The sequence below is a fragment of the Carcharhinus amblyrhynchos genome, unplaced genomic scaffold, assembly GCF_965287045.1.
Source record: "Carcharhinus amblyrhynchos unplaced genomic scaffold, sCarAmb.v2.hapA scaffold_58, whole genome shotgun sequence".
NCBI lineage: Eukaryota > Metazoa > Chordata > Chondrichthyes > Carcharhiniformes > Carcharhinidae > Carcharhinus > Carcharhinus amblyrhynchos.
The window spans coordinates 1201570-1222554 of NW_027649798.1; the positions used below are offsets into that span (position 1 = coordinate 1201570).

The 20985-nt window shown below is 44.7% G+C and overlaps 1 protein-coding gene across 4 annotated transcripts in view; it reads right to left on the bottom strand.

The window, feature by feature from the left end:
- LOC145337674 (phosphofurin acidic cluster sorting protein 2-like) overlaps nucleotides 1-20985 on the bottom strand; it is a 489510-nt gene that overhangs the window by 229362 nt on the left and 239163 nt on the right. For all 4 annotated transcript variants that reach the window (XM_080182492.1, XM_080182493.1, XM_080182494.1 and 1 more), the window contains exon 2: nucleotides 18738-18825. In XM_080182492.1, coding sequence (XP_080038618.1) covers nucleotides 18738-18825 — 88 coding nt within the window. The remainder of the gene's footprint in view (nucleotides 1-18737; nucleotides 18826-20985) is intronic.

Consider the following 20985-nt stretch of genomic DNA (forward strand, 5'->3'; position numbering starts at 1 on the left):
TAAAGAATGGAGACTGACTGAGACCCTGTGTGACTGACACACAGAACGGTGACTGGCTGAGACCCTGTGTAACTGACACACAGAATGGAGACCGGCTGAGACCCTGTGTAACTGACACACAGAACGGTGACTGGCTGAGACCCTGTGTAACTGACACACAGAACGGTGACTGGCTGAGACCCTGTGTAACTGACACACAGAACGGTGACTGGCTGAGACCCTGTGTAACTGACACACAGAACGGTGACTGGCTGAGACCCTGTGTAACTGACACACAGAACGGTGACTGGCTGAGACCCTGTGTGACTGACACACAGAATGGTGACTGACTGAGATCCTGTGTGACTGACACACAGAATGGTGACTGACTGAGACCCTGTGTGACTGACACACAGAATGAGTCAGCAATCATGAGACAGAAAGGAGAAAACAGGCCAGGAAAACATTCTTCCACTGCCACACAATTTCTTGTCTCGCAGTCCCACATATTTAAATATTCCTTCTCAAATCCACTCTGAACAGATGAAACTAATAGCTTTCTCCTGGTGCATCTGATTCTGTGTCTTGAGGGGGCTGTGGTAAAAGACAAGGAACAGATTGATCTGAGGCACAACACCAACAACGTGTGAGCATTCAAACTCATATGCAGCTGCTCTGGCTAGACTTTGAAGTGATTTGATTTAAAATGATGAAGGGATGGGACTGACTAGCTAGAAATAGACGATTTGCATTGACTTGAGTGACCTTAACATAGAACATAGAACAGTACAGCACAGTACAAGCCCTTCGGCCCTCAATGTTGTGCTGAGCTATGTCCAATCCCAAGATCAAGCTATCCCACTCCCTATCATTCTGGTGTGCTCCATGTGCCTATCCAATAACCGCTTGAAAGTTCCTAAAGTGTCCGACTCCACTATCACAGCAGGCAGTGCATTCCACACCCCAACCACTCTCTGAGTAAAGAATCTACCTCGGACATCTCTCCTATATCTCCCACCATGAACCTTAAAAACATAAGAACATAAGAAATAGGAGCAGGAGTAGGCCACCTAGCCCCTCGAGCCTGCCCCGCCATTCAATAAGATCATGGCTGATCTGTCGTGCCTCAGTTCCACATTCCCGCCCTCTCCCCATAACCCTTAATCCCCTCTCTTATCAAAAACCCATCAACCCGCGTCTTAAAAATATTTAGCGAGGCAGCCTCCACCACTTCAACGGGCAGAGAATTCCAGAGACTCACCACCCTTTGAGTGAAGAAGTTCCTCCTCAACTCCGTTCTAAACCGTCCCCCCTTTATCTTGAGGCTGTGCCCCCTAGTCCTACTATCCTTTCTGAGCGGGAAGAGTCTCTCCACCTCTATCCTATCCATCCCATTCATCATCTTATACGTCTCAATGAGATCTCCCCTCATTCTTCTAAACTCTAACGAGTACAAGCCTAGTTTATTCAGCTTCTCCTCATAGGTTATAGTTATGTCCTCAGGTAACAGCTACATCCACCCGAGGAAATAGTCTCTGAATGTCCACTCTATCAATCCCTCTCATCATCTTATAAACCTCTATGAAGTCGCCTCTCATCCTCCTCCACTCCAGCGAGAAAAACACCAGCTACCTCAATCTTTCCTCATAAGATCTACCCTCCAAACCAGGCAGCATCCTGGAAAACCTCCACTGCACACTCTCCAATGCTTCCACATCCTTCTTATAGTGAGGTGACCAAAACTGAAAACAGTATTCCAAATGTGGTCTCACCAAGGTCCGGTATAGTTGCAGCATAACCCATGGCTCTTAAACTCAAACCCCTGTTAATAAACGCTAACCCACTATAAGCCTTCTTCATGGCTCTATCCACTTGAGTGGCAATCTTCAGAGATATGAGGATATGAACCCCAAGATCTCTCTGTTCCTTCACATTCCTCAGAACCCTGCCGTTGACCCTGTAATCCACGTTCAATTTTGTCCGACCAAAATGAATCACCTTGCACTTATCAGGGTTAAACTCCATCTGCCACTTTTCAACCCAGCTCTGCATCCTATCAATGTCTCTTTGCAGCTTACAACAGCTCTCCACCTCATCCACTACTCCACCAATCTTGGTATCATCAGCAAATTTACTGACCCACCCTTCAGCCCCCTCTTCCAAGTCACTGATAAAAATCACAAACAGCAGAGACCCAGCACTGATCCCTGTGGTACACCACTGGTAACTGGCCTCTAGTTTGAAAATTTTCCCTCCACCACCCTCTTCTATGAGACAGCCAGTTACTTATCCAATCGGCCAAATTTCCTTCCATCCCACACCTCCTTACTTTCTTCATGAGCCTATCACGGGGAACCTTATCAAATGCCTTACTAACATCCATGTATACGACATCAACTGCTTTACATTCATCTATACACTTAGTTATCCCCTCAAAGAATTCAGTCAAATTTGTGAGGCAAGACTTACCCCTTATGAAACCATGCTGACTATCCCAGACTAAGCTGCATCTTTCCAAATGGTCATAAATCCTATCTCTCAGGACATTTGCCATTAACTTACTGACCACCGAAGTATGACTAACTGGCCTATAATTACCAGGATCATTCCTATTTCCTTTCTTGAAAAGAGGAACAACATTTGCCACTCTCCAGTCCTCTGGCACAATCCCAGTGGACAGTGAGGACCCAAAGATCAAAGCTAAAGGCTCCGCAATCTCATCCCTTGCCTCCCAAAGTATCCTAGGATGTATCCCATCTGGCCCAGCGGACTTATCCACCCTCAGGTTTTTCAAAATTGCTAATACATCTTCCCTCAGAACATCGACCTCCTCCATCCTATCAGCCTGTATCACACTCTCATCCTCAAAAACATGACCCCTCTCTTTAGTGAGCACTGAAGAAAAGTATTCATTCAATGCCTGTCCTATCTCTTCTGACTCCATGCACAAGTCCCCACTACTATCCTTGACCGGCCCTAACCTCACCCTGGTCATTCTTTCATTTCTCACATAAGAGTAAAAAGCCTTGGGGTTTTCCTTGATCCGATCCGCCAAGGACTTCTCATGCCCCCTCCCAGCTCTCCTAAGCCCTTTTTTTAATCTCATTCCTAGCTACCTTGTAACTCTCAAGCAACCCAACTGAACCTAGTTTCCTCATCCTTACACATGCTTCCTTTTTCCTCTTGACAAGACATTCAACCTACTTTGTGAACCATCTTCTAGAACAAGCAGATATAATTAGATCAAGAGAAACCATTTTCGCAAAGAATTGAGAGGCAAGGGAATGGACTGGCAGTTAAAAATAGAGTAAGAAATCTCACAATACCGGGTTAAAGTCCATCAGGTTTAATTGGTAGTAAACGCCACAGCTTTCGGGTTTGCCCCTTTGTCAGGTGAGTGGGAGTTCTGATCACAAACAGAGCATATAAAGGCACACACAGCTTACAGAATACTGATTAGAATGCAAGTCTTCTTACTGTGAATGTGAGACTTCTTACAGTGTTTACCCCAGTCCAATGCTGGCATCTCCACATCATGACTACCATTGACACAGTTAAAAATAGACCCAGTGATCAGGCCAACATTTCCAGCAGATCCAATTGATAGCCAATGGAAAGAGAATTTTTAAAAAATCAGAACAAAGCAAGGCCAGTGGATTAAAACAAATGCCCTTGTAAAGAAATACACCAATACAGCATGTCTGGCTCCATGTAATCCTATGGAGGGTAGAACTGGGGAGAGTATACAGCTTCACACAGAGCAAATAAAAAGAGTCATAGTCAGAGAGGTTTCCAGCATGGAAACAGACCTTTCTGCCCAACTTGTCCTTGCTGCCTGGTTTTAACAACAAAGCTAATCCCAATTGTCTGCATTTGGCCCATATCCTTCTATACCCAGCTTACCCTTGTAACTGTCGAAATGCTTTTTAAAACACAAAATTGTACCCACGTCTACTACCACTTCTGGCAGCTTGTTCCAGACACTCACCACCCTCCGTGTGAAAAAATTGCCCCTCTGGACACTTTGGTATCTCTCCCCTCTCACCTTAAACCTATGCCCTCCAGTTTTAGACTTCCCTATCTTTGGGAAAATATGTTGACTATCTAGCTGATCTGTGCCCCTCATTATTTTATAGATTTCTATAAGATCACCCTTCAGCCTCCTACGCTCCAGAGAAAAAAATCCCAGTCAATAGCAAAAGTTTCTACAAATATATAAAGCGAAAAAGAGTGGCTAAAGTAAACATTGGTCCTTTAGAGGATGAGAAGGGAGATGTATTAACTGGAAATGAGAAAATGGCTGAGGCATTGAACAGGTATTTTGTGTCGGTCTTCACAGTGGAAGACACAAATAACATGCCAAAAATTGATGACAGGAAGGCTATGACAGGTGAGGACCTAGAAACTATGATTATCACAAGAGGTAGTGTTGGGCAAGTTAACGGGGCTAAAGGTAGACAAGTCTCCTGGTCCTGATGGAACGCATCCCAGGGTACTAAAAGAGATGGCGGGAGAAATAGCAAATGCACTAGTGGTAATTTACCAAAATTTCCTGGACTCTGGGATGATTCCCGCAGTTTGGAAAACAGCAAATGTGATGCCACTGATTAAAAAAGGAGGTAGACAAAAGGCAGGTAACTATAGGCCGGTTAGCTTAACTTCTGTCGTAGGGAAAATGCTTGAATCTATCATCAAGGAAAAAATAGCAGGACATCTGGATATAAATTGTCCCATTGGTAAGACGCAGCATGGGTCATGCTTGATTAATTTGGTGGAATTCTTTGAGAACATGACATGTACAGTGGACAATGAAGAACCTGTGGATGTGGTGTATCTGGATTTCCAGAAGGCATTTGATAAGGTGCCACACCAAAGACTGCTACGTAAGATAAAGCTACATGGTGTTACGGTTAATGTATTAGCATGGATAGAGGATTGGTTAACCAACAGAAAGCAAAGAATGGGGTTAAATGGGTTTTTCTGCTTGGCGATTAGTGACTAGTGGTGTTCCTCAGGGATCAGTGTTGGGGCCACAATTGTTTACGATTTACATAGATGATTTGGAGTTGGGGACCAAGTGTAGTGTGTCAAAAGGCACAGATGACACTAAGATGGGTGGCAGACCAAAGTGTGCAGAGGATGCTGGAAGTCCGCAAAGGAATATAGATAGTCAAAGTGAATCTGGACGAGGATCTGGCAGATGGAGTACAATGTTGATAAATGTGAGGTCATCCTCACATTTATATCCTCACATAAATGGTAAGAATAACGGCAAAATGGACTATTATTTAAATGGTAAAAAATTGCAGCATGCTGCTGTACAGAGGGACCTGGGTGTCCTTGTGCAAGAACCACAAGGAGTTGGTCTGCAAGTGCAGCAGGTAATTAAGGAGGCAAATGGAATTTTGTCCTTCATTGCTAGAGGGATGGAGTTTAAAAACAGCCAAGATTATGTTAGCTGTATAAGGTGCTGGTGAGGCCACGCCTGGAGTACTGTCTCCTTACTTGAGAAAGGATATACTGGCACTGGAGAGGGTACAGAGGAGATTCACTATGTTGATTCTAGAGTTGAGAGGGTTGGCTTATGAGGAGAGACTGAGTAGACTGGGACTATACTCGTTGGAATTCAGAAGAATGAGGGGAGATCATATAGGATTATGAAGGGATTAGATAAGATAGAAGCAGGGAAGTTGTTTCCACTGGCAGGTGAAACTAGAACTCGGGGGCATAGCCTCAACAGAAGGGGAAGCAGATTGAAGACTGAGTTGAGGAAGAACTTCTTCATCCAAGGGCTGAGAATCTGTGGAATTCCCTGCCCAGTGAAGCAGTTGGGGCTACCACATTGAATGTTTTTAAGGCAAGATAGATAAATTTTTGAACAGTAAAGGAATTAAGAATTATAGTGAGCGGGTGGGTAAGTGGAGCCAAGTCCACAAAAAGATCAGCCATGATCTTACTGAGTGGCGGAGCAGGCTCAAGGGGCCTGATGGCTTACTCCTGCTCCTAGTTCTTAAGTTCTACCCAGCCTCTCTTTATAGCTCAAACCATCAAGTCCCAATAGCATCCTAGCAAATCTTTTCTACACTCTTTCTAGTTTAATAATATCCTTACTATAATAGGGTGACCAGTCCTGTACACAGTATTCCAAGTGAGGCCTTACCAATGTCTTGTGCAACTTCAACAAGAGTCCCAACTCCTGTATTCAATGTTCTGATCAATGAAACCAAGCATGCTGAATGCCTTCTTCACCACTCTGTCCACCTGTTACTCCATTTTCAAGAAGCTATGAACCTGTACCCCAAGATCTCTTTGTTCTGTAACTCTCCCCAATGCCCTACCATTAACGGAGTAAATCCTGCCCTGGTTCAATCTACCAAAATGCATAACCTTGCCTTTATCTATGATGTTGTGGCAAATACAGAGATTTGGACAAAGAAAAGGGCAGGATTGGCAGCTCAGCATTCCAGGAATTAGATGTTTCATAAATGACCTGGATGAGGAAGTGGAGGGATGGGTTAGTAAGTTCACCAACAATATGAAGGTTGGTGGTGTTGTGGATAGTCTGGAGGGATGTCAGAAGTTGCAGTGTGACATAGATAGGATGCAAGACTGGGTGGAGAAGTGGCAGACGGACTTCAACACGGATAAATGTGTAGTGGTCCATTTTGGCAGGACCAATGGAATGAAGGAGTACAATACCAAGATTAGGAGTCTTAACAGTGTTGAGGAGCAGAAGGACCTTGGGGTCCGGGTCCATAGGACTCTTAAATCAGTCTCGCAGGTGGAGGATGTGGTCAAGAAGGCGTATGGTGTGCTAGCCTTCATTAATCGAGAGATTGAGTTTAGGAGTCGGGAGATAATGCTCCAACTTTATAAGACCCTTGTCAGACCCCACTTGGAGTACTGTGCGCAGATCTGGTCGCCTCACTATAGGAAGGATGTGGAAGCTATTGAAAGGGTGCAGAGGAGATTGACAAGGATGTTGCCTGGATTGGGAGGCATGCCTTAAGAAGATAGGTTGAGGGAGCTGGGACTCTTCTCCCTGGAGAGATGAAGGTTGAGAGGCGACCTGATAGAGGTTTCTAAAATGTTGAGAGGAATAGATAGGGTGGATTCTCGGAGGCTATTTCCCAGGGCTGAAATGGTCGCTATGAGAGGACACAGCTTTAAGGTGCTGGGAAGCAAGTACAGAGGAGATGTCAGGGGTAAGTTTTTCACTCAGAGGGTGGTGAGTGAGTAGAATTGGCTGCCATTGGCGGTGGTAAAGGTGAACTCGCTGGGGTCTTTTAAAAGACTTCTGGATGAGTATATGGGATCTAATGGCATTGGGAGTTACAGATAGTTCTATGGCTTGGTAGGTATAGGTGTGATCGGCGCAACTTGTGGGCCGAAGGGCCTGTTTGTGCTGTAGTGTTCTATATTCTATGTTCTAACACCAAGCTAAAATCCAACTGTTGGACTTTAACCTGGTGTTGTGAGTCTTCTTACTATGCCCACCCCAGTCCAACGCCAGCATCTCCACATCATGTTACTACAGGTTCGGATAACAAACTCCTGTAAATACATTCATGTAACAGCTTTGCAAGTAGTGTGGTTTCCCCGTGCATCAGATTCTACATTCTTCTGACAAAGGTGATTATCACCAGCCTGGTTTCATTATGTTTTCGCAAAAATACCGTAGGTCCAAAATTTCTTAAAAATTCATTTACAGGATGTGGGCGTCGCTGGCTGGTCAACATTTATTGCCCTTCCCTAGGTGGCCTTGAGAAGGTGGCGGTGAGCTGACTTCTTAAATCACGGCACTCCATGTGGTGTGGGTTGACCCACAATACTGTTAGGGAGGGAATTCCAGGATTTTGACCCAGTGACTGTGAAGGGACAACGATATATTTCCATGTCAGGATGGTGAGTGGTTTGGAAGGGAACTTGCAGGTAGTGGTGTGCCCATGTAAGTGCTGCCCTTGTCCTTCTGGGTGGAAGTGGTCATGGGTTTGGAAGGTGCATCTGAGGAACGTTGGTGAGTTGCTGTTGCACATCTTGTAGATGGCATACAGGAATGTCACTGTATATTGGTGGTGGAGGGAGTGAATGTTTGTGAAAGGGGTAGCAATCAAGCGGGCTGCTTTGCCCTAGCTGGTGTTGAGCTTCTTGAGTGTTGTTGAAGCTGCAGGGGAAATCCCCCCGTCCTGTTTCACCCCCGCAGTTTTGATTTCAGCTCAGTGTCGTGCCTCTGATTTCCAGGATTACAACTCCAAGAATCAGGGCCTCAGCAGAACAAGATTAATTTCAATATCAAGCATCGCTGAGGTACAAAGAGCATTGTGGCTGTGTGTCACATCTTTACAGGAAGCAAAGCTAGAGTATAGAAATTACACAGGCCCTGGCAGAGATACTTGCTTCATCACTTTCCACTGACCAAGTTCTGGAAGACTGGAGTGTGGTGAATGCTGTTCCATTGTTTAAGAAGGGTAGCAAAGACAAGCCAGGGACTTACAGACTGGTGAGCCTGTGGTGGGTGGCTAAGTTCCTGGAGGGGATTCCGAGGGACAGGATCTGCCAACATTTGGATAGTCAAGGTCTGATTGGGAATAGTCAGCACGACTTTGTGTATGGGAAGTCATATTGATGAATCTAGGGAATATTCTTTCCAAATCCACTCTGCCTAACCCTGTTCCAGTTGTACAAGTTGTTGGTGAGGCCACACTTGGAGTATTGAGTACAGTTCTGGTTACCCTGTTACAGGAAAGACATTGATAACCTGGAAAGACCGCAGAGAAGATTCACCAGGATGTTGTTGGGATGAGTGGGTCTGAGTTATGGCGAGTGATTGGCCAGGCTGGGACTTTATTCCTCGGAACATAGGAGAATGAGGGATGACCTTACTGAGGTGAATAAAATCATGAGGGGCATCGATAGGATAAATACACATAGTTTTTTTCCCAGTGGAAGGGAATTGAAAACTAGAGGCAGAGGTTAACGTGAGAGGGGAAAGATTTAAAAGGGACCTGAGGGGCAACTTCTTCTCGCAGAAAGCGATGCTGGAAAGTGGTTGAGACAACATTTAAAAAGCATTTGGATAAGTACAAGGATGGGAAAGGATTAGAAGGATATGGAACTAAACGCAGGCATCTGGGACTAGCTGGAAGGGTACCATGGTTGGCATGGACCAGTTGGGCTGAAAGGCCTGTTTCCATGCTATACTGGTCTGTGACTCTAAAAATCATTCTCTTACTTTCCAGGTTTTTTAAAATATTTATTTCAGAGGATCTGAGAAAAGTCCTATCTGCTCTAAGGGGAAGCAATTGGTCATTAAGAAAGGATGATATTGGTACACGAAATGTGGGTTCGAGGGCAGGATCAGAGTGCAGTGTGAAACCATACAGAGAATGGGATGGGTATAAATGGGAAAGACCCATGTTGAGGAATTCTACAGACACCTTTTCCACACAGTATTTTTTTTTAAACAATGCTAGGATTTCTTTCTGGCAATCTGTCCCATGTTGTACGTGAAGATGAATTTCCTGATATCAGTCCAGGATAATTAGGACAAAAGAACATAAGAAATAGGAGCAGGAGTAGGCCATCTAGCCCCTCGAGCCTGCCCCGCCATTCAATAAGATCATGGCTGATCTGATAGTGGTTCGGTTCCACTTACCTGCCTGCTCCCCATAGCCCTTAATTCCCTTATTGAACAGAAATGCATTTACCAGTGACTTAAACGTATTCAACGAGGTAGCCTCCACTGCTTCAATGGGCAGAGAATTCCAAAGATTCACTACCCTCTGGGAGAAGTTCCTCCTCAACTCTGTTCCAAATTGACTCCCCTGTATTTTGAGGCTGTGCCCTCTAGTTCTTGTTTCCTTTCTAAGTGGAAAGAATCTCTCTGCTTCTACCCTGTCTAGCCCCTTCATTATAAGAACATAGGAAATAGGAGCAGGAGTAGGCCATCTAGCCCTTCGAGCCTGCCCCGCCATTCAATAAGATCATGGCTGATCTGTCGTGCCTCAGTTCCATATTCCCGCCCTCTCCCCATAACCCTTAATTCCCTCGCTTATCAAAAACCCATCAACCCGCGTCTTAAAAATATTTAGCGAGGCAGCCTCCACCACTTCAAAAGGCAGAGAATTCCAGAGATTCACCACCCTTTGAGTGAAGAAGTTCCTCCTCAACTCCGTTCTAAACCACCACCCCCCCCCTTTATCTTGAGGCTGTGCCCCCTAGTCCTACTGTCCTTTCTGAGCGGGAAGAGCCTCTCCACCTCTATCCTATCCATCCCATTCATCATCTTATACGTCTCAATGAGATCTCCCCTCATTCTTCTAAACTCTAACGAGTACAAGCCCTAGTTTATTCAGCCTCTCCTCATAGCTCAACCCCCTCAACTCCGGTATCAGCCTAGTAAACCTCCTCTGCACTCCCTCCAAGGCCAAAATATCCTTGCGTAAGTACGGCACCCAAAACTGCACACAGTACTCCAGCTGCGGCCTCACCAATGCCCTATACAGCCGCAGCAAGGTCTCCCTACTTTTATATTCAATCCCCCTCGCTATGAAGGCCAGCATCCCATTCGCCTTCCTGACCACCTGCCGCACCTGCAGGCTGGGTTTTTGCCACTCATGCACAAGGACCCCGAGGTCCCTCTGCACCATCGCCTGCTGCAGTTTTTCGCCCCGTAAGTAATAGTCCTTCCTACCATTATTCCTACCAAAGTGGACCACCTCGCACTTGCCAACATTAAATTCCATTTGCCATTTCCTGGCCCATTCGCCCAGTCTATCTAGATCCTTCTGCAGACTCTCCACACCCTCCGCGCAATTTGCCGTTCCACCAATCTTGGTGTCATCAGCAAATTTCAACACCATACACTCGGTTCCCCCCTCCAGATCATCTATATAAATGGTAAATAGCTGAGGCCCCAGCACCGACCCCTGGGGCACTCCACTAGTCACCATCCGCCAATCCGAATAGCACCCATTGACCCCCACTCTCTGCCTCCTATTTGACAGCCAATCCTCTATCCACGCTAACACCCTACCCCCAACTCCATGCCCCCTTACCTTCTGCAATAATCTCTTGTGAGGTACCTTGTCAAACACCTTCTGAAAATCAAGAAAGACCACATCCACCGGCTCTCCTCTATCCACCGCCCTAGACGCATCCTGATAGAACTCCAATAAATTTGTCAGACATGACTTCCCCTTAACGAAACTGTGCTGCATCTGCTCTATCAAGCAATTCTCCTCAAGATGCCTCACTATTTTCTCCTTGATCACAGATTCTAACATTTTTCCTACAACAGACGTTAAAATAACCGGCCTATAATTCCCTGCCTTTTGCCTGGCACCCTTCTTAAACAACGGCGTAACATTAGCCGCTTTCCAATTTTCCGGCACTTCCCCGGAATCCAGCGACGTTTGGAAAATAACCACCAAGGCATCCACTATCACCTCCGCCATTTCTTTCAGAACCCTCGGATGCATTCCATCCGGTCCTGGGGACTTGTCCACAATCAGTCCCTCCAGTCTGTCGAGCACCGCCTCTCTAGTAACAATAATGTCATTGAGACCTTCCACTCCTACCACCTTTCCATCGCTAATACCCGGCAAATTATTCACGTCTTCCTCCATGAAGACCGAAACAAAAAAGTTATTCAAGGCCTCAGCCATTTCCCCATCCCCTACCACTAAGTCCCCCCTCTCATCCTCTAAGGGTCCAACGTTCACCCTAGCCAGCCTCTTCCTTTTTATGTATTTGTAAAAACTCTTGCTATCCTTTTTTATATTAAGCGCTAGCCCAGCTTCATAGTTTCTCCTACCCTTCTTTATCAACTTCTTTGTCAATCTTTGTTGACATTTAAACCTCTCCCAATCCTCTTCTCGCCCACCACTCTTAGCTACTCTAAATGCCTCCGCTTTTAATTTAACACTTTCCTTCACCTCCTTCGTTATCCACGGCTTATTACCTCTCCTCCTACGTCCTTTTTAACCATCGGAATAAATTTCTGCTGAGCACCAAGAAAGATCTCCTTAAACATCCTCCACTGCTCCTCAGCAGACCTACTGTCTCTACAAGATTTCCCCTCAGCTTTCTAAACTCCGAGTACAGGCCCAGTCTATTCAATCTCTCAATAACGACAAACAATAATGTACCTTCTGTTCCCACTCGACAATTTAATTTAGAAGATGATATTCCCAGAAACATCTTATACCCATCTGACAGGCTTGTGAAGAGTCCTCTGTCACTGGGAATTAACCCCATGGTTTCTCTTCTCACTGGGTGGTTAAACTGTCATGGCAACTGTAACGAGCTATGAAACTCAGCAAATGTGACTCAGGGTTTCCTTGGCTTGTGTCCTCCTATTCTGGCTATATCATTGGTTGTTGCTCTACTTTTCATCAACATGTTGAGACTTGTAGTTCCCTATTGGGATACAGCTGAAGTATTTCCACTCATCTATAAGGAACATAATGCCCATTTCTTCTTCCTATCTGTTGTTCTTTGCACTTGTCCGTGTACAATTTCTTGTCATTATTCTAGTCATTTATATACTTTATCGAAATTGGTAGGTGATTCCTGAACTATCTGCTTCGATTCCACTGCCTCCTAGTTGAGTATCATTGATTATTCAGTCTGTATACTAGAAAGGTGTTTACTCCTGGGTCCCACCACACCCCCACCCCCTGCATGTCTACTGCTCCTTCACTCTCCCCCAGGCCATCTGCTTTCTTAATCACCTTGGCCATCTGTATTGCTGTTTTAAGAGACAATTACAGCTAAAAGAATTGCATAGGAGTTACTTAAATGTTTCATTTGATGTGGATTAGCCACAGAAATACAATTAGATCAAGAATCAAATTTTACATCAAAGTTATTCAAGGAGGTTATTGATAGCTTCGGAATAAAACTATTGAATGGGGGAGCATTTGACTGCCCTTAAAGTTGGCGAGTCCACAACTGCTGCAGGCAGGGCATTCCACGCCCTTACTACCCTCTGAGTAAAGAACCTACCTCTGACATCCATCCTTTAATTATCACCCCTCAATTTAAAGCTATGTCCCATCGTGTTAGCCATCACCATCCAAGGAAAAAGGCTCTCACTGTCCACCCATCTAATCCTCTGATCATCTTGTATGCCTCAATTAGGTCACCTCTTAACCTTCTTCTCTCCAATGAAAATAACCTCAAATCCCTCAGCCTTTCCCCATAAGACCTTCCCACCATACCAGGCAACATCCTGGTAAACCTCCTCTACACCCTTTCCAATGCTTCCACATCTTTCTTATAATGTGGCGACCAGAACTGGATGCAATACTCCAAGTGCAGCCACACCAGAGTTTTGTACAGTTGTAACATGACCTCACGGCTCCGAAATTCAATCCCTCTACCAATAAAAGCTAACACACCGTACGCCTTAACAACCTTATCAACCTGGGTGCCAACTTTCAGGGATCTATGCACATGTACACTGAGATCTCTCTGCTCGTTGACACTATCAAGAGTCCTTCCATTAGTCCTATATTCTGTAATCCTGTTACTCTTTCCAAAGTGAATCACCTCACACTTTTCTGCATTAAACTCCATTTGCCACCTCTCGGCCCAGCTCTGCAGCTTATCTATGTCCCTCTGCAAACTGTAACATCCATCCTTACTGTCTATAACTCCTCCGACTTTAGTGTCATCCGCAAATTTACTAACCCATCCTCCTACACCCTCATCTAAGTCATTTATAAAAATGACAAACAGCAGTGGCCCCAAAACAGATCCCTGCAGATCACCACTTGTAACTGAACTCCAGGTTGAATATTTCCCATCAATCACCACTCTCTGTCTTCTATCAGCTAGCCAATTCCTGATCCAAACTGCTAAATCACCCTCAATCTCATGCATCCGTATTTTCTTCAGTAGCCTACCATAGGGAACCTTATCAAATGCTTTGCTAAAATCCACATACACCACGTCAACTGCTTTACCCTTATCCACCTCTTTGTTCACCTTCTCAAAGAACTCAATAAAGTTTGTGAGGCACAACCTACCCTTCACAAAACCGTGTTGACTATCCCTAATCAATTTATTTCTCTAGATGATTATAAATCCTATCTCTTATAATCCTTTCCAAAACTTTGCCCACAACAGAAGTAAGGCTCACCGGTCTATAATTCCCAGGATGGTCTCTACTCCCCTTCGTGAACAAGGGGACAACATTTGCTATCCTCCAGTCTTCCGGCACTACACCTGTAGCCAATGAGGACATGAAGATCAAAGCCAAAGGCTCTGCAATCTCCTCCCTAGCCTCCCAGAGAATCCTAGGATAAATCCCATCCAGCCCAGGGGACTTATCTTTCAAGTTTACGCAGTCTGAGATGAGGCAGCTGAAAGTCTTGATCAATCACACAAAACTGGTGGAGGTGGAGAAAGGCAACCAGTTGCTGAACAATAATGTCAAGAAAGAAAGTGAGCAGACAGATCCAAGTCAAATTGACTGCTCTGGAACATGCTCCTGAGTTGTTCAAATTAGCAGAACGTTAATTCCAGGACTGTCAAAAACAGCTTGTCGTCTAAGTGAAGAACAGTGTAGATGAAGCAACAGTCATGTGTGATCTCAAAAAGGAGATTGAAGAGTGGAAGTATTCATAGAATAGAATAAGAATCCTACAGTGCAGAAGGAGGTCATTCGGCCTATCGAGTATCGAATCTGCCCCCACCACAATCCCATCCAGGCCCTATTCCCACAACCATACACATTTACCCTGCTAATCTCTCTGACACCAGGGTCAATTTAGCATGGCCAATCAAACTAACCTGCATATCTTTGGCGTGTAGAAGGAAAGCCACACAGACACAAGGAGGAAGTGCAAACTCCACTCAGATAATGACCCAAGGCCAGAATTGAACCTGGGTTCCTGACGCTGTGAGGCAGCAGTGCTAACCACTGTGCCACCTACATTGCACTATTGTGGATCAAAGGAAAGGACAACAACGTGAAATAAGACTGTTTGCTGAAATGGTACCGTCACCTAAAATGATTGTGTACAGTGTGCAGAAATGTGGGTGCCCAGTGAAACAGCACTGTACTCAGCTGGTGTTCCATTAATTTATGGTGGCTTTCACAGCAGCGTAACTGCCAAAATGATATTTGGAACCATTGTTGAAATGGGTTCTGACACCAAGGAAGGCAATCTGCTGTATATCTTTTCCAGAAAGGTTGCAGAAAGTGAAGGTGCAGATCGAGAGCAAACAAAGGAGTCGAATGGCTTGACAGAGGAGGCGTTAAGGCCAATTAACAAGAAAGGAAACAGAGACAGAATGACCTCTCTGAATAGTCCTGACTGTAAACGTGCAATGTGTTCTCCTGCTGATCCTGCTTAATTCTCAGAGGACATTACCAGAGATCATTTATTATCGTAATGATAAAAGATTGAGATCAGCTTTTGGAAAGAATGCAGGATTAAGGACTGAAGGAGAATTTAAGAGAATGCTGTGTCATGAATGTGATACAGGAAGAAGGAATGCAAAATATTTGCATGTTTTGATTTTGTAAAATGAATGTATATTTATTGTAAAATACCTATAGTGTGAAACTGAAAGGGTTTGAAAATGAAACCATCTTTGAATGTTGATGGTTCATTCCTTTTCTTAATGGGGGAGGTGTGATGTTAAGGAAATGTTTTAAATTATGTTCTCTCAGCTATAACAGCTTCGTTTTTTTCATTGTTGCCGGGCTGTCTGCTACAAGTCTTTTTATTGCTGCATCAATGGTTAAACGGGGTACTGTTTATTTTTACTCTGGACTTCGGATATTTTCTGGGATTTGTTTTATGACACTGCATTGTAAGGAGGAAGACTGGTTGACAGGTCAGGTGACAGGACTTCTTCTGTTTTCAGTTTTGAGCTGCGGTCTTAGTTTAGAAGGGAGTGGACATCAGGCTGAAAGCAATGTTTCTCGCTCTCTCCCTGGTATTGGAAATTCTGCTGGCTAGCTGGAAACAAGGCTGTTTGCCTTCCTGGAGTGAAAAAAGAATTTACAATTAGTGGTTGGCTTGCCTAGTCTCCCTTTTTCTTTACTGGTGTTTTGGGATGCTGTTCTGACTCTAAGCTTGTCTGCGCATGCATCAAGAAAACTGCAGCATCCAACCAAAGAACTAAGTTCAGCATCACATGAGCATTTGTACTTTTCGTACTAAACCTTCGGTAAGGGTTTTATATTGGAAAGTTGGTGTGATTGGAACATTTCCTATATTCATTAAAGGTTATACAATATCATGGGTTTTTTGTTGGTAATTGGTAAAAGTTATTGCTAATTTTCTTTCGATACATTTTGCCTATATTCTTAAATAAACTTTGTTTGATAAAAGCTCCCAAGTAGGTCGTTTGAACCATACCTCACGCTCATCCCAGCCAAATTCAAATTGCAAACCTGACTGCAAGTCTTCCATAAACTCCAACTGAAAAGTGGTGCCAGTCATTGATTATTCCATGGAACAGAGTGGAAACCAAGCGTATAACCTGGATGACATTTCAAGGACACATCATCAATCCTTTTCCCTTGAACCCTTGACTTTTCATCTTTTGTATTGCTCTATTTTGTTTATGTGCATGTCTGTGTATCTGCATGTATGTGTCTGTGTGTGAGAGCGTGTGAGTGCACGTGTGCATACGTATGAGTGTGAGCGTGTTTGTGTGAGAGGGCATGTGTGCACGTACATGTTAGGATATTTAGAAAGAATAATTATCATACATTCCTATTTAATTCTGTGTGTTATTAAGCTTTGCCTTTCTACTTGACAAGTCTGGTTTTATAATGAACTAAAAATGTTGTTTATTGAAGAATCCTGGATGTGGAGAGGTTATTCTCAGATTCACAGCTTTAGCTGCGTATTGTTATTATTTATTTGTTGGATGTGGGCATCGCTGGCTAAGCCAGCACTTATTCCCCATCGCAAGTTGCCCTTGAACTGAGTGGCTTGCTGGGCTATTTCAGATGGCAGTTGAGAGTCAACCACATTGCTGTGGGTCTGGAGTCACATTAAGGACAGACCGGGTAAAGGACATTAGTGAGCCAGATAGGCAGGCTGGAGAAATCATTTCATTGAATGTTGTGACCTGTGGAACATAGAGATAGATAGTGCAGTTCTCCTATCTTGATCGTAATAGCATTCTAAAGGGGATTAATCTGTGTCAATCATGTCACAAGTATATTGGAAAAAGAGACTCCATAATCCAGATGAATGGGTTTGTTATTGCTCGATGTTCATTACAGCATTACTAATAAGAGAAACACAAACAGGTGCAATAAAGAAGCATTTCAGCCACTGGAACATAGAGTGCATGGAGACTAACTGGCAACAGCAACTTCACCCATCTGCAAAGTGCAAGGGAGAGAAAAATTATGTGAGTAAAAGTGGCATCTCCCTCATCTTTCTGTACCTCTCAACCACTAAACTCATTTCTAAAAGAACAATTCAAGAACATAGAGAGGCAATGAGAGATTTTAGGACATAGATTAGTCAAATATAAGGCAAGAAAAAGATATCAAAAACGTGTTTGGAATACATACAACAAACACAAGTAATATGTGTATGAATTCAATGAAACTGTGAGGATGAGTCAGAACTGAGAAATCTGGTTCAGAGAAATACGGAATATCTTGAAGCACAGGAAGACCAGGTCTTTAAAATGTCTACACCATGTGTGTCTGCTCCGAAAGCAGCAGCAGACTGTTTCGATTCAATTGTGTTAGGCTGATAGTGTTTACCTTTACAATTTTCCTCAGTTGTCAACCTGCCTCCTTCTGTGTCAGCAGCAAATGTTGATATTGGTCTCCAGCCCCACGTCCAAGTCTAAATCATCCTAGTACATCAAAGTCCACATGGCTCTTTCCAGTTATTCTCAGGAAAAGCATTGTTATCTTTCTTGAACATGGAAACTAAACCAAACTGAAGCCAGTTTGACTGCAATTCATCATTGTTAGTACTTGAAAATTCTTGTCTTTCGTCTCTCTAAATAGCCTGGAAAACAGTTTATTTGGCCAAGAAACGTACGTTTGGTTACTTTAAAAGCCTGGAAGATGCCAAACATGATCCAACAAGTAGCCATTCAGCATTTATTAACTTCATTCAAACTGAACTTGGATATTCAGCTGATAACCCTTTCAATGCTCTGTGTCCTATTTCAGTGTTCCCGTGACATCCTCGTGCCCATTGCCTGCTTCTTTTTTCTATATATGTATATTCAGCTGAACAGATGCCCCCTCCGTTAGACTTAAGGCAGCACGGTGGCATAGTGGTTGGCACTGCTGCCTCTCAGCACCAGGAGCCCAGGTTCAATTCCTGGCTTCGGTCACTGTCTGTGTGGAGTTTGCATGTTCTCCCCATGTCTGCGAGGGTCTCCTCCGGGTGCTCCAGTTTCCTCCCACAGTCCAAAGATGTGTGGGTTAGGTGCATTGGCCATGCTAAATTGACCCTTAGTATCTAAAAATGTGGAAGCTAAATGGATTAGCCAAGGTAAACGCATGGAGTTATAGCAATAGGGCCTGCGTTAAGATGCTCTTTCACAGAGTGGGTGCAGATCCAATGGGCCAAGTGGCCTCCTTCTGCACTGTAGAATTTCTATGGTTCTAAAAAGCTAGTTCTTTTCTATTTAGTACTTGCTTCCATTTCACCGTCACCGATGTTGAAGTATAATTCCAATTCTTTCACGATTGCCCTTGCTGCCAATGAAAGAATCAATTCTCCTCTGTTTAAATAAGATCAGAAACTTACCTGGATTTTGACAGCAATGACCACAGAGTTCAGATCCTTGTCAAGTTCTCGGAGAACAATGAGTTTCTTCAATGTCAGGCTGCATAGTCTAAACAGAGAAGAACAGCAATCACTGATTAAGGGGAAGTCGTGTCTGACAAATTTATTAGAGTTCTATGAGGATGTGTCTAGGGCGGTGGATAGAGGAGAGTCGGTGGATGTGGTCTTTCTTGATTTTCAGAAGGCGTTTGACAAGGTACCTCACAAGAGGTTATTGCAGAAGGTAAGGGGGCATGGAGTTGGGGGTAGGGTGTTAGCATGGATAGAGGATTGGTTGTCAAATAGGAGGCAGAGAGTGGGGGTTAATGGGTGCTATTCGGATTGGCGGTAGGTGACTAGTGGAGTGCCCCAGGGGTCGGTGCTGGGGCCTCAGCTATTTACCATTTATATAGATGATCTGGAGGAGGGAACCGAGTGTATGGTGTCGAAATTTGCTGATGACACCAAGATTGGTGGAACAGCAAATTGTGCGGAGGGTGCGGAGAGTCTGCAGAAGGATCTAGATAGGCTGGGCGAATGGGCCAGGAACTGGCAAATGGAATTTAATGTTGGCAAGTGCGAGGTGGTCTACTTTGGTAGGAATAATGGTAGGAAGGACTATTACTTACGGGGCAAAAAACTGCAGCATGCGATGGTGCAGAGGGACCTCAGGGTCCTTGTGCATGAGTCGCAAAAGCCCAGCCTGCAGGTGCAGCAGGTAGTCAGGAAGGCTAATGGGATGCTGGCCTTCATAGCGAGGGGGATTGAATATAAAAGTAGGGAGGTCTTGCTGCAGCTGTATAGGGCACTGGTGAGGCCGCAGCTGGAGTACTGCGTGCAGTTTTGGTCGCCGCACTTACGCAAGGATATTTTGGCCTTGGAGGGAGTGCAGAGGAGGTTTACTAGGCTGATGCCGGAGTTGAGGGGGTTGAGCTATGAGGAGAGGCTGAATAAACTAGGCTTGTACTCGTTAGAGTTTAGAAGAATGAGGGGAGATCTCATTGAGATGTATAAGATGATGAATGGGATGGATAGGATAGAGGTGGAGAGACTTTTCCCGCTCAGAAAGGACAGTAGGAGTAGGGGGCACAGCCTCAAGATAAAGGGGGGACGGTTTAGAACAGAGTTGAGGAGGAACTTCTTCACTCAAAGGGTGGTGAATCTCTGGAATTCTCTGCCCGTTGAAGTGGTGGAGGCTGCCTCGCTAAATATTTTTAAGACGCGGGTTGATGGGTTTTTGATAAGTGAGGGGATTAAGGGTTATGGGGAGAGGGCGGGAATGTGGAACTGAGGCACGACAGATCAGCCATGATCTTATTGAATGGCGGGGCAGGCTCGAAGGGCTAGATGGCCTACTCCTGCTCCTATTTCTTATGTTCTGGTGATTCTTCAATTCTAATACAGAGCTATTTCAAAGCAATCCAAAATCAGTACATCATTCAGGAGTCCAACTCCAAAGCACTGGATACGCTGGAAATCTGCTACGGAAACAGGAAATATCCAATAGATTAGGTGTATGGAGAGAAATTTGCTGAAATTATGCAGCAGTTCATGCCTGTGGAGTTTTACTGTCCCGCTAATGATAAACCCCGTCATGGGCTCCCAGTGTCCAGGGCGGGGTTCCACAGCACCAGCAATCCCAGTTGTGAATGGTGGGGCGATAAGATCCTTCCGCCAGGGACAACCATGCCCCACTGGCCACCACGAAACACACAAAGAGGGGAATAGATATCCCCACTGCCCCACTCCACCCCACCGAACCATCTGCAACACCCCACACCTCCACTCCCACTCCCAACCCCCCACACCTCCTGTCCCCTGCGCTGCCCACACCCCCACCCACTCAGTATTCATTTTAACATTGAGATGAACAGCTGATCAGGACAAATAATTACATTAATCAAGGAGTGACTGAAAAGACAGCGAGAAGGTTCCAATGGGGCAGAAGAAAGACACAGTATCACACCGCATTGTAATCAATCCCCTCACACACACACAGTATCACACTGCACTGGAATCAACCCCCTCTCACACACACAGTATCACACTGCATTGTAATCAATCCCCTCACACACACCCAGTGTCACACTGCACTGTAATCAATCCCCTCACACACACACACACACACACACACACACACACACACACACACACACACACACACACACACACACACAGTATCACACTGCACTGTAATCAATCCCCTCACACACACACAGTGTCACACTGC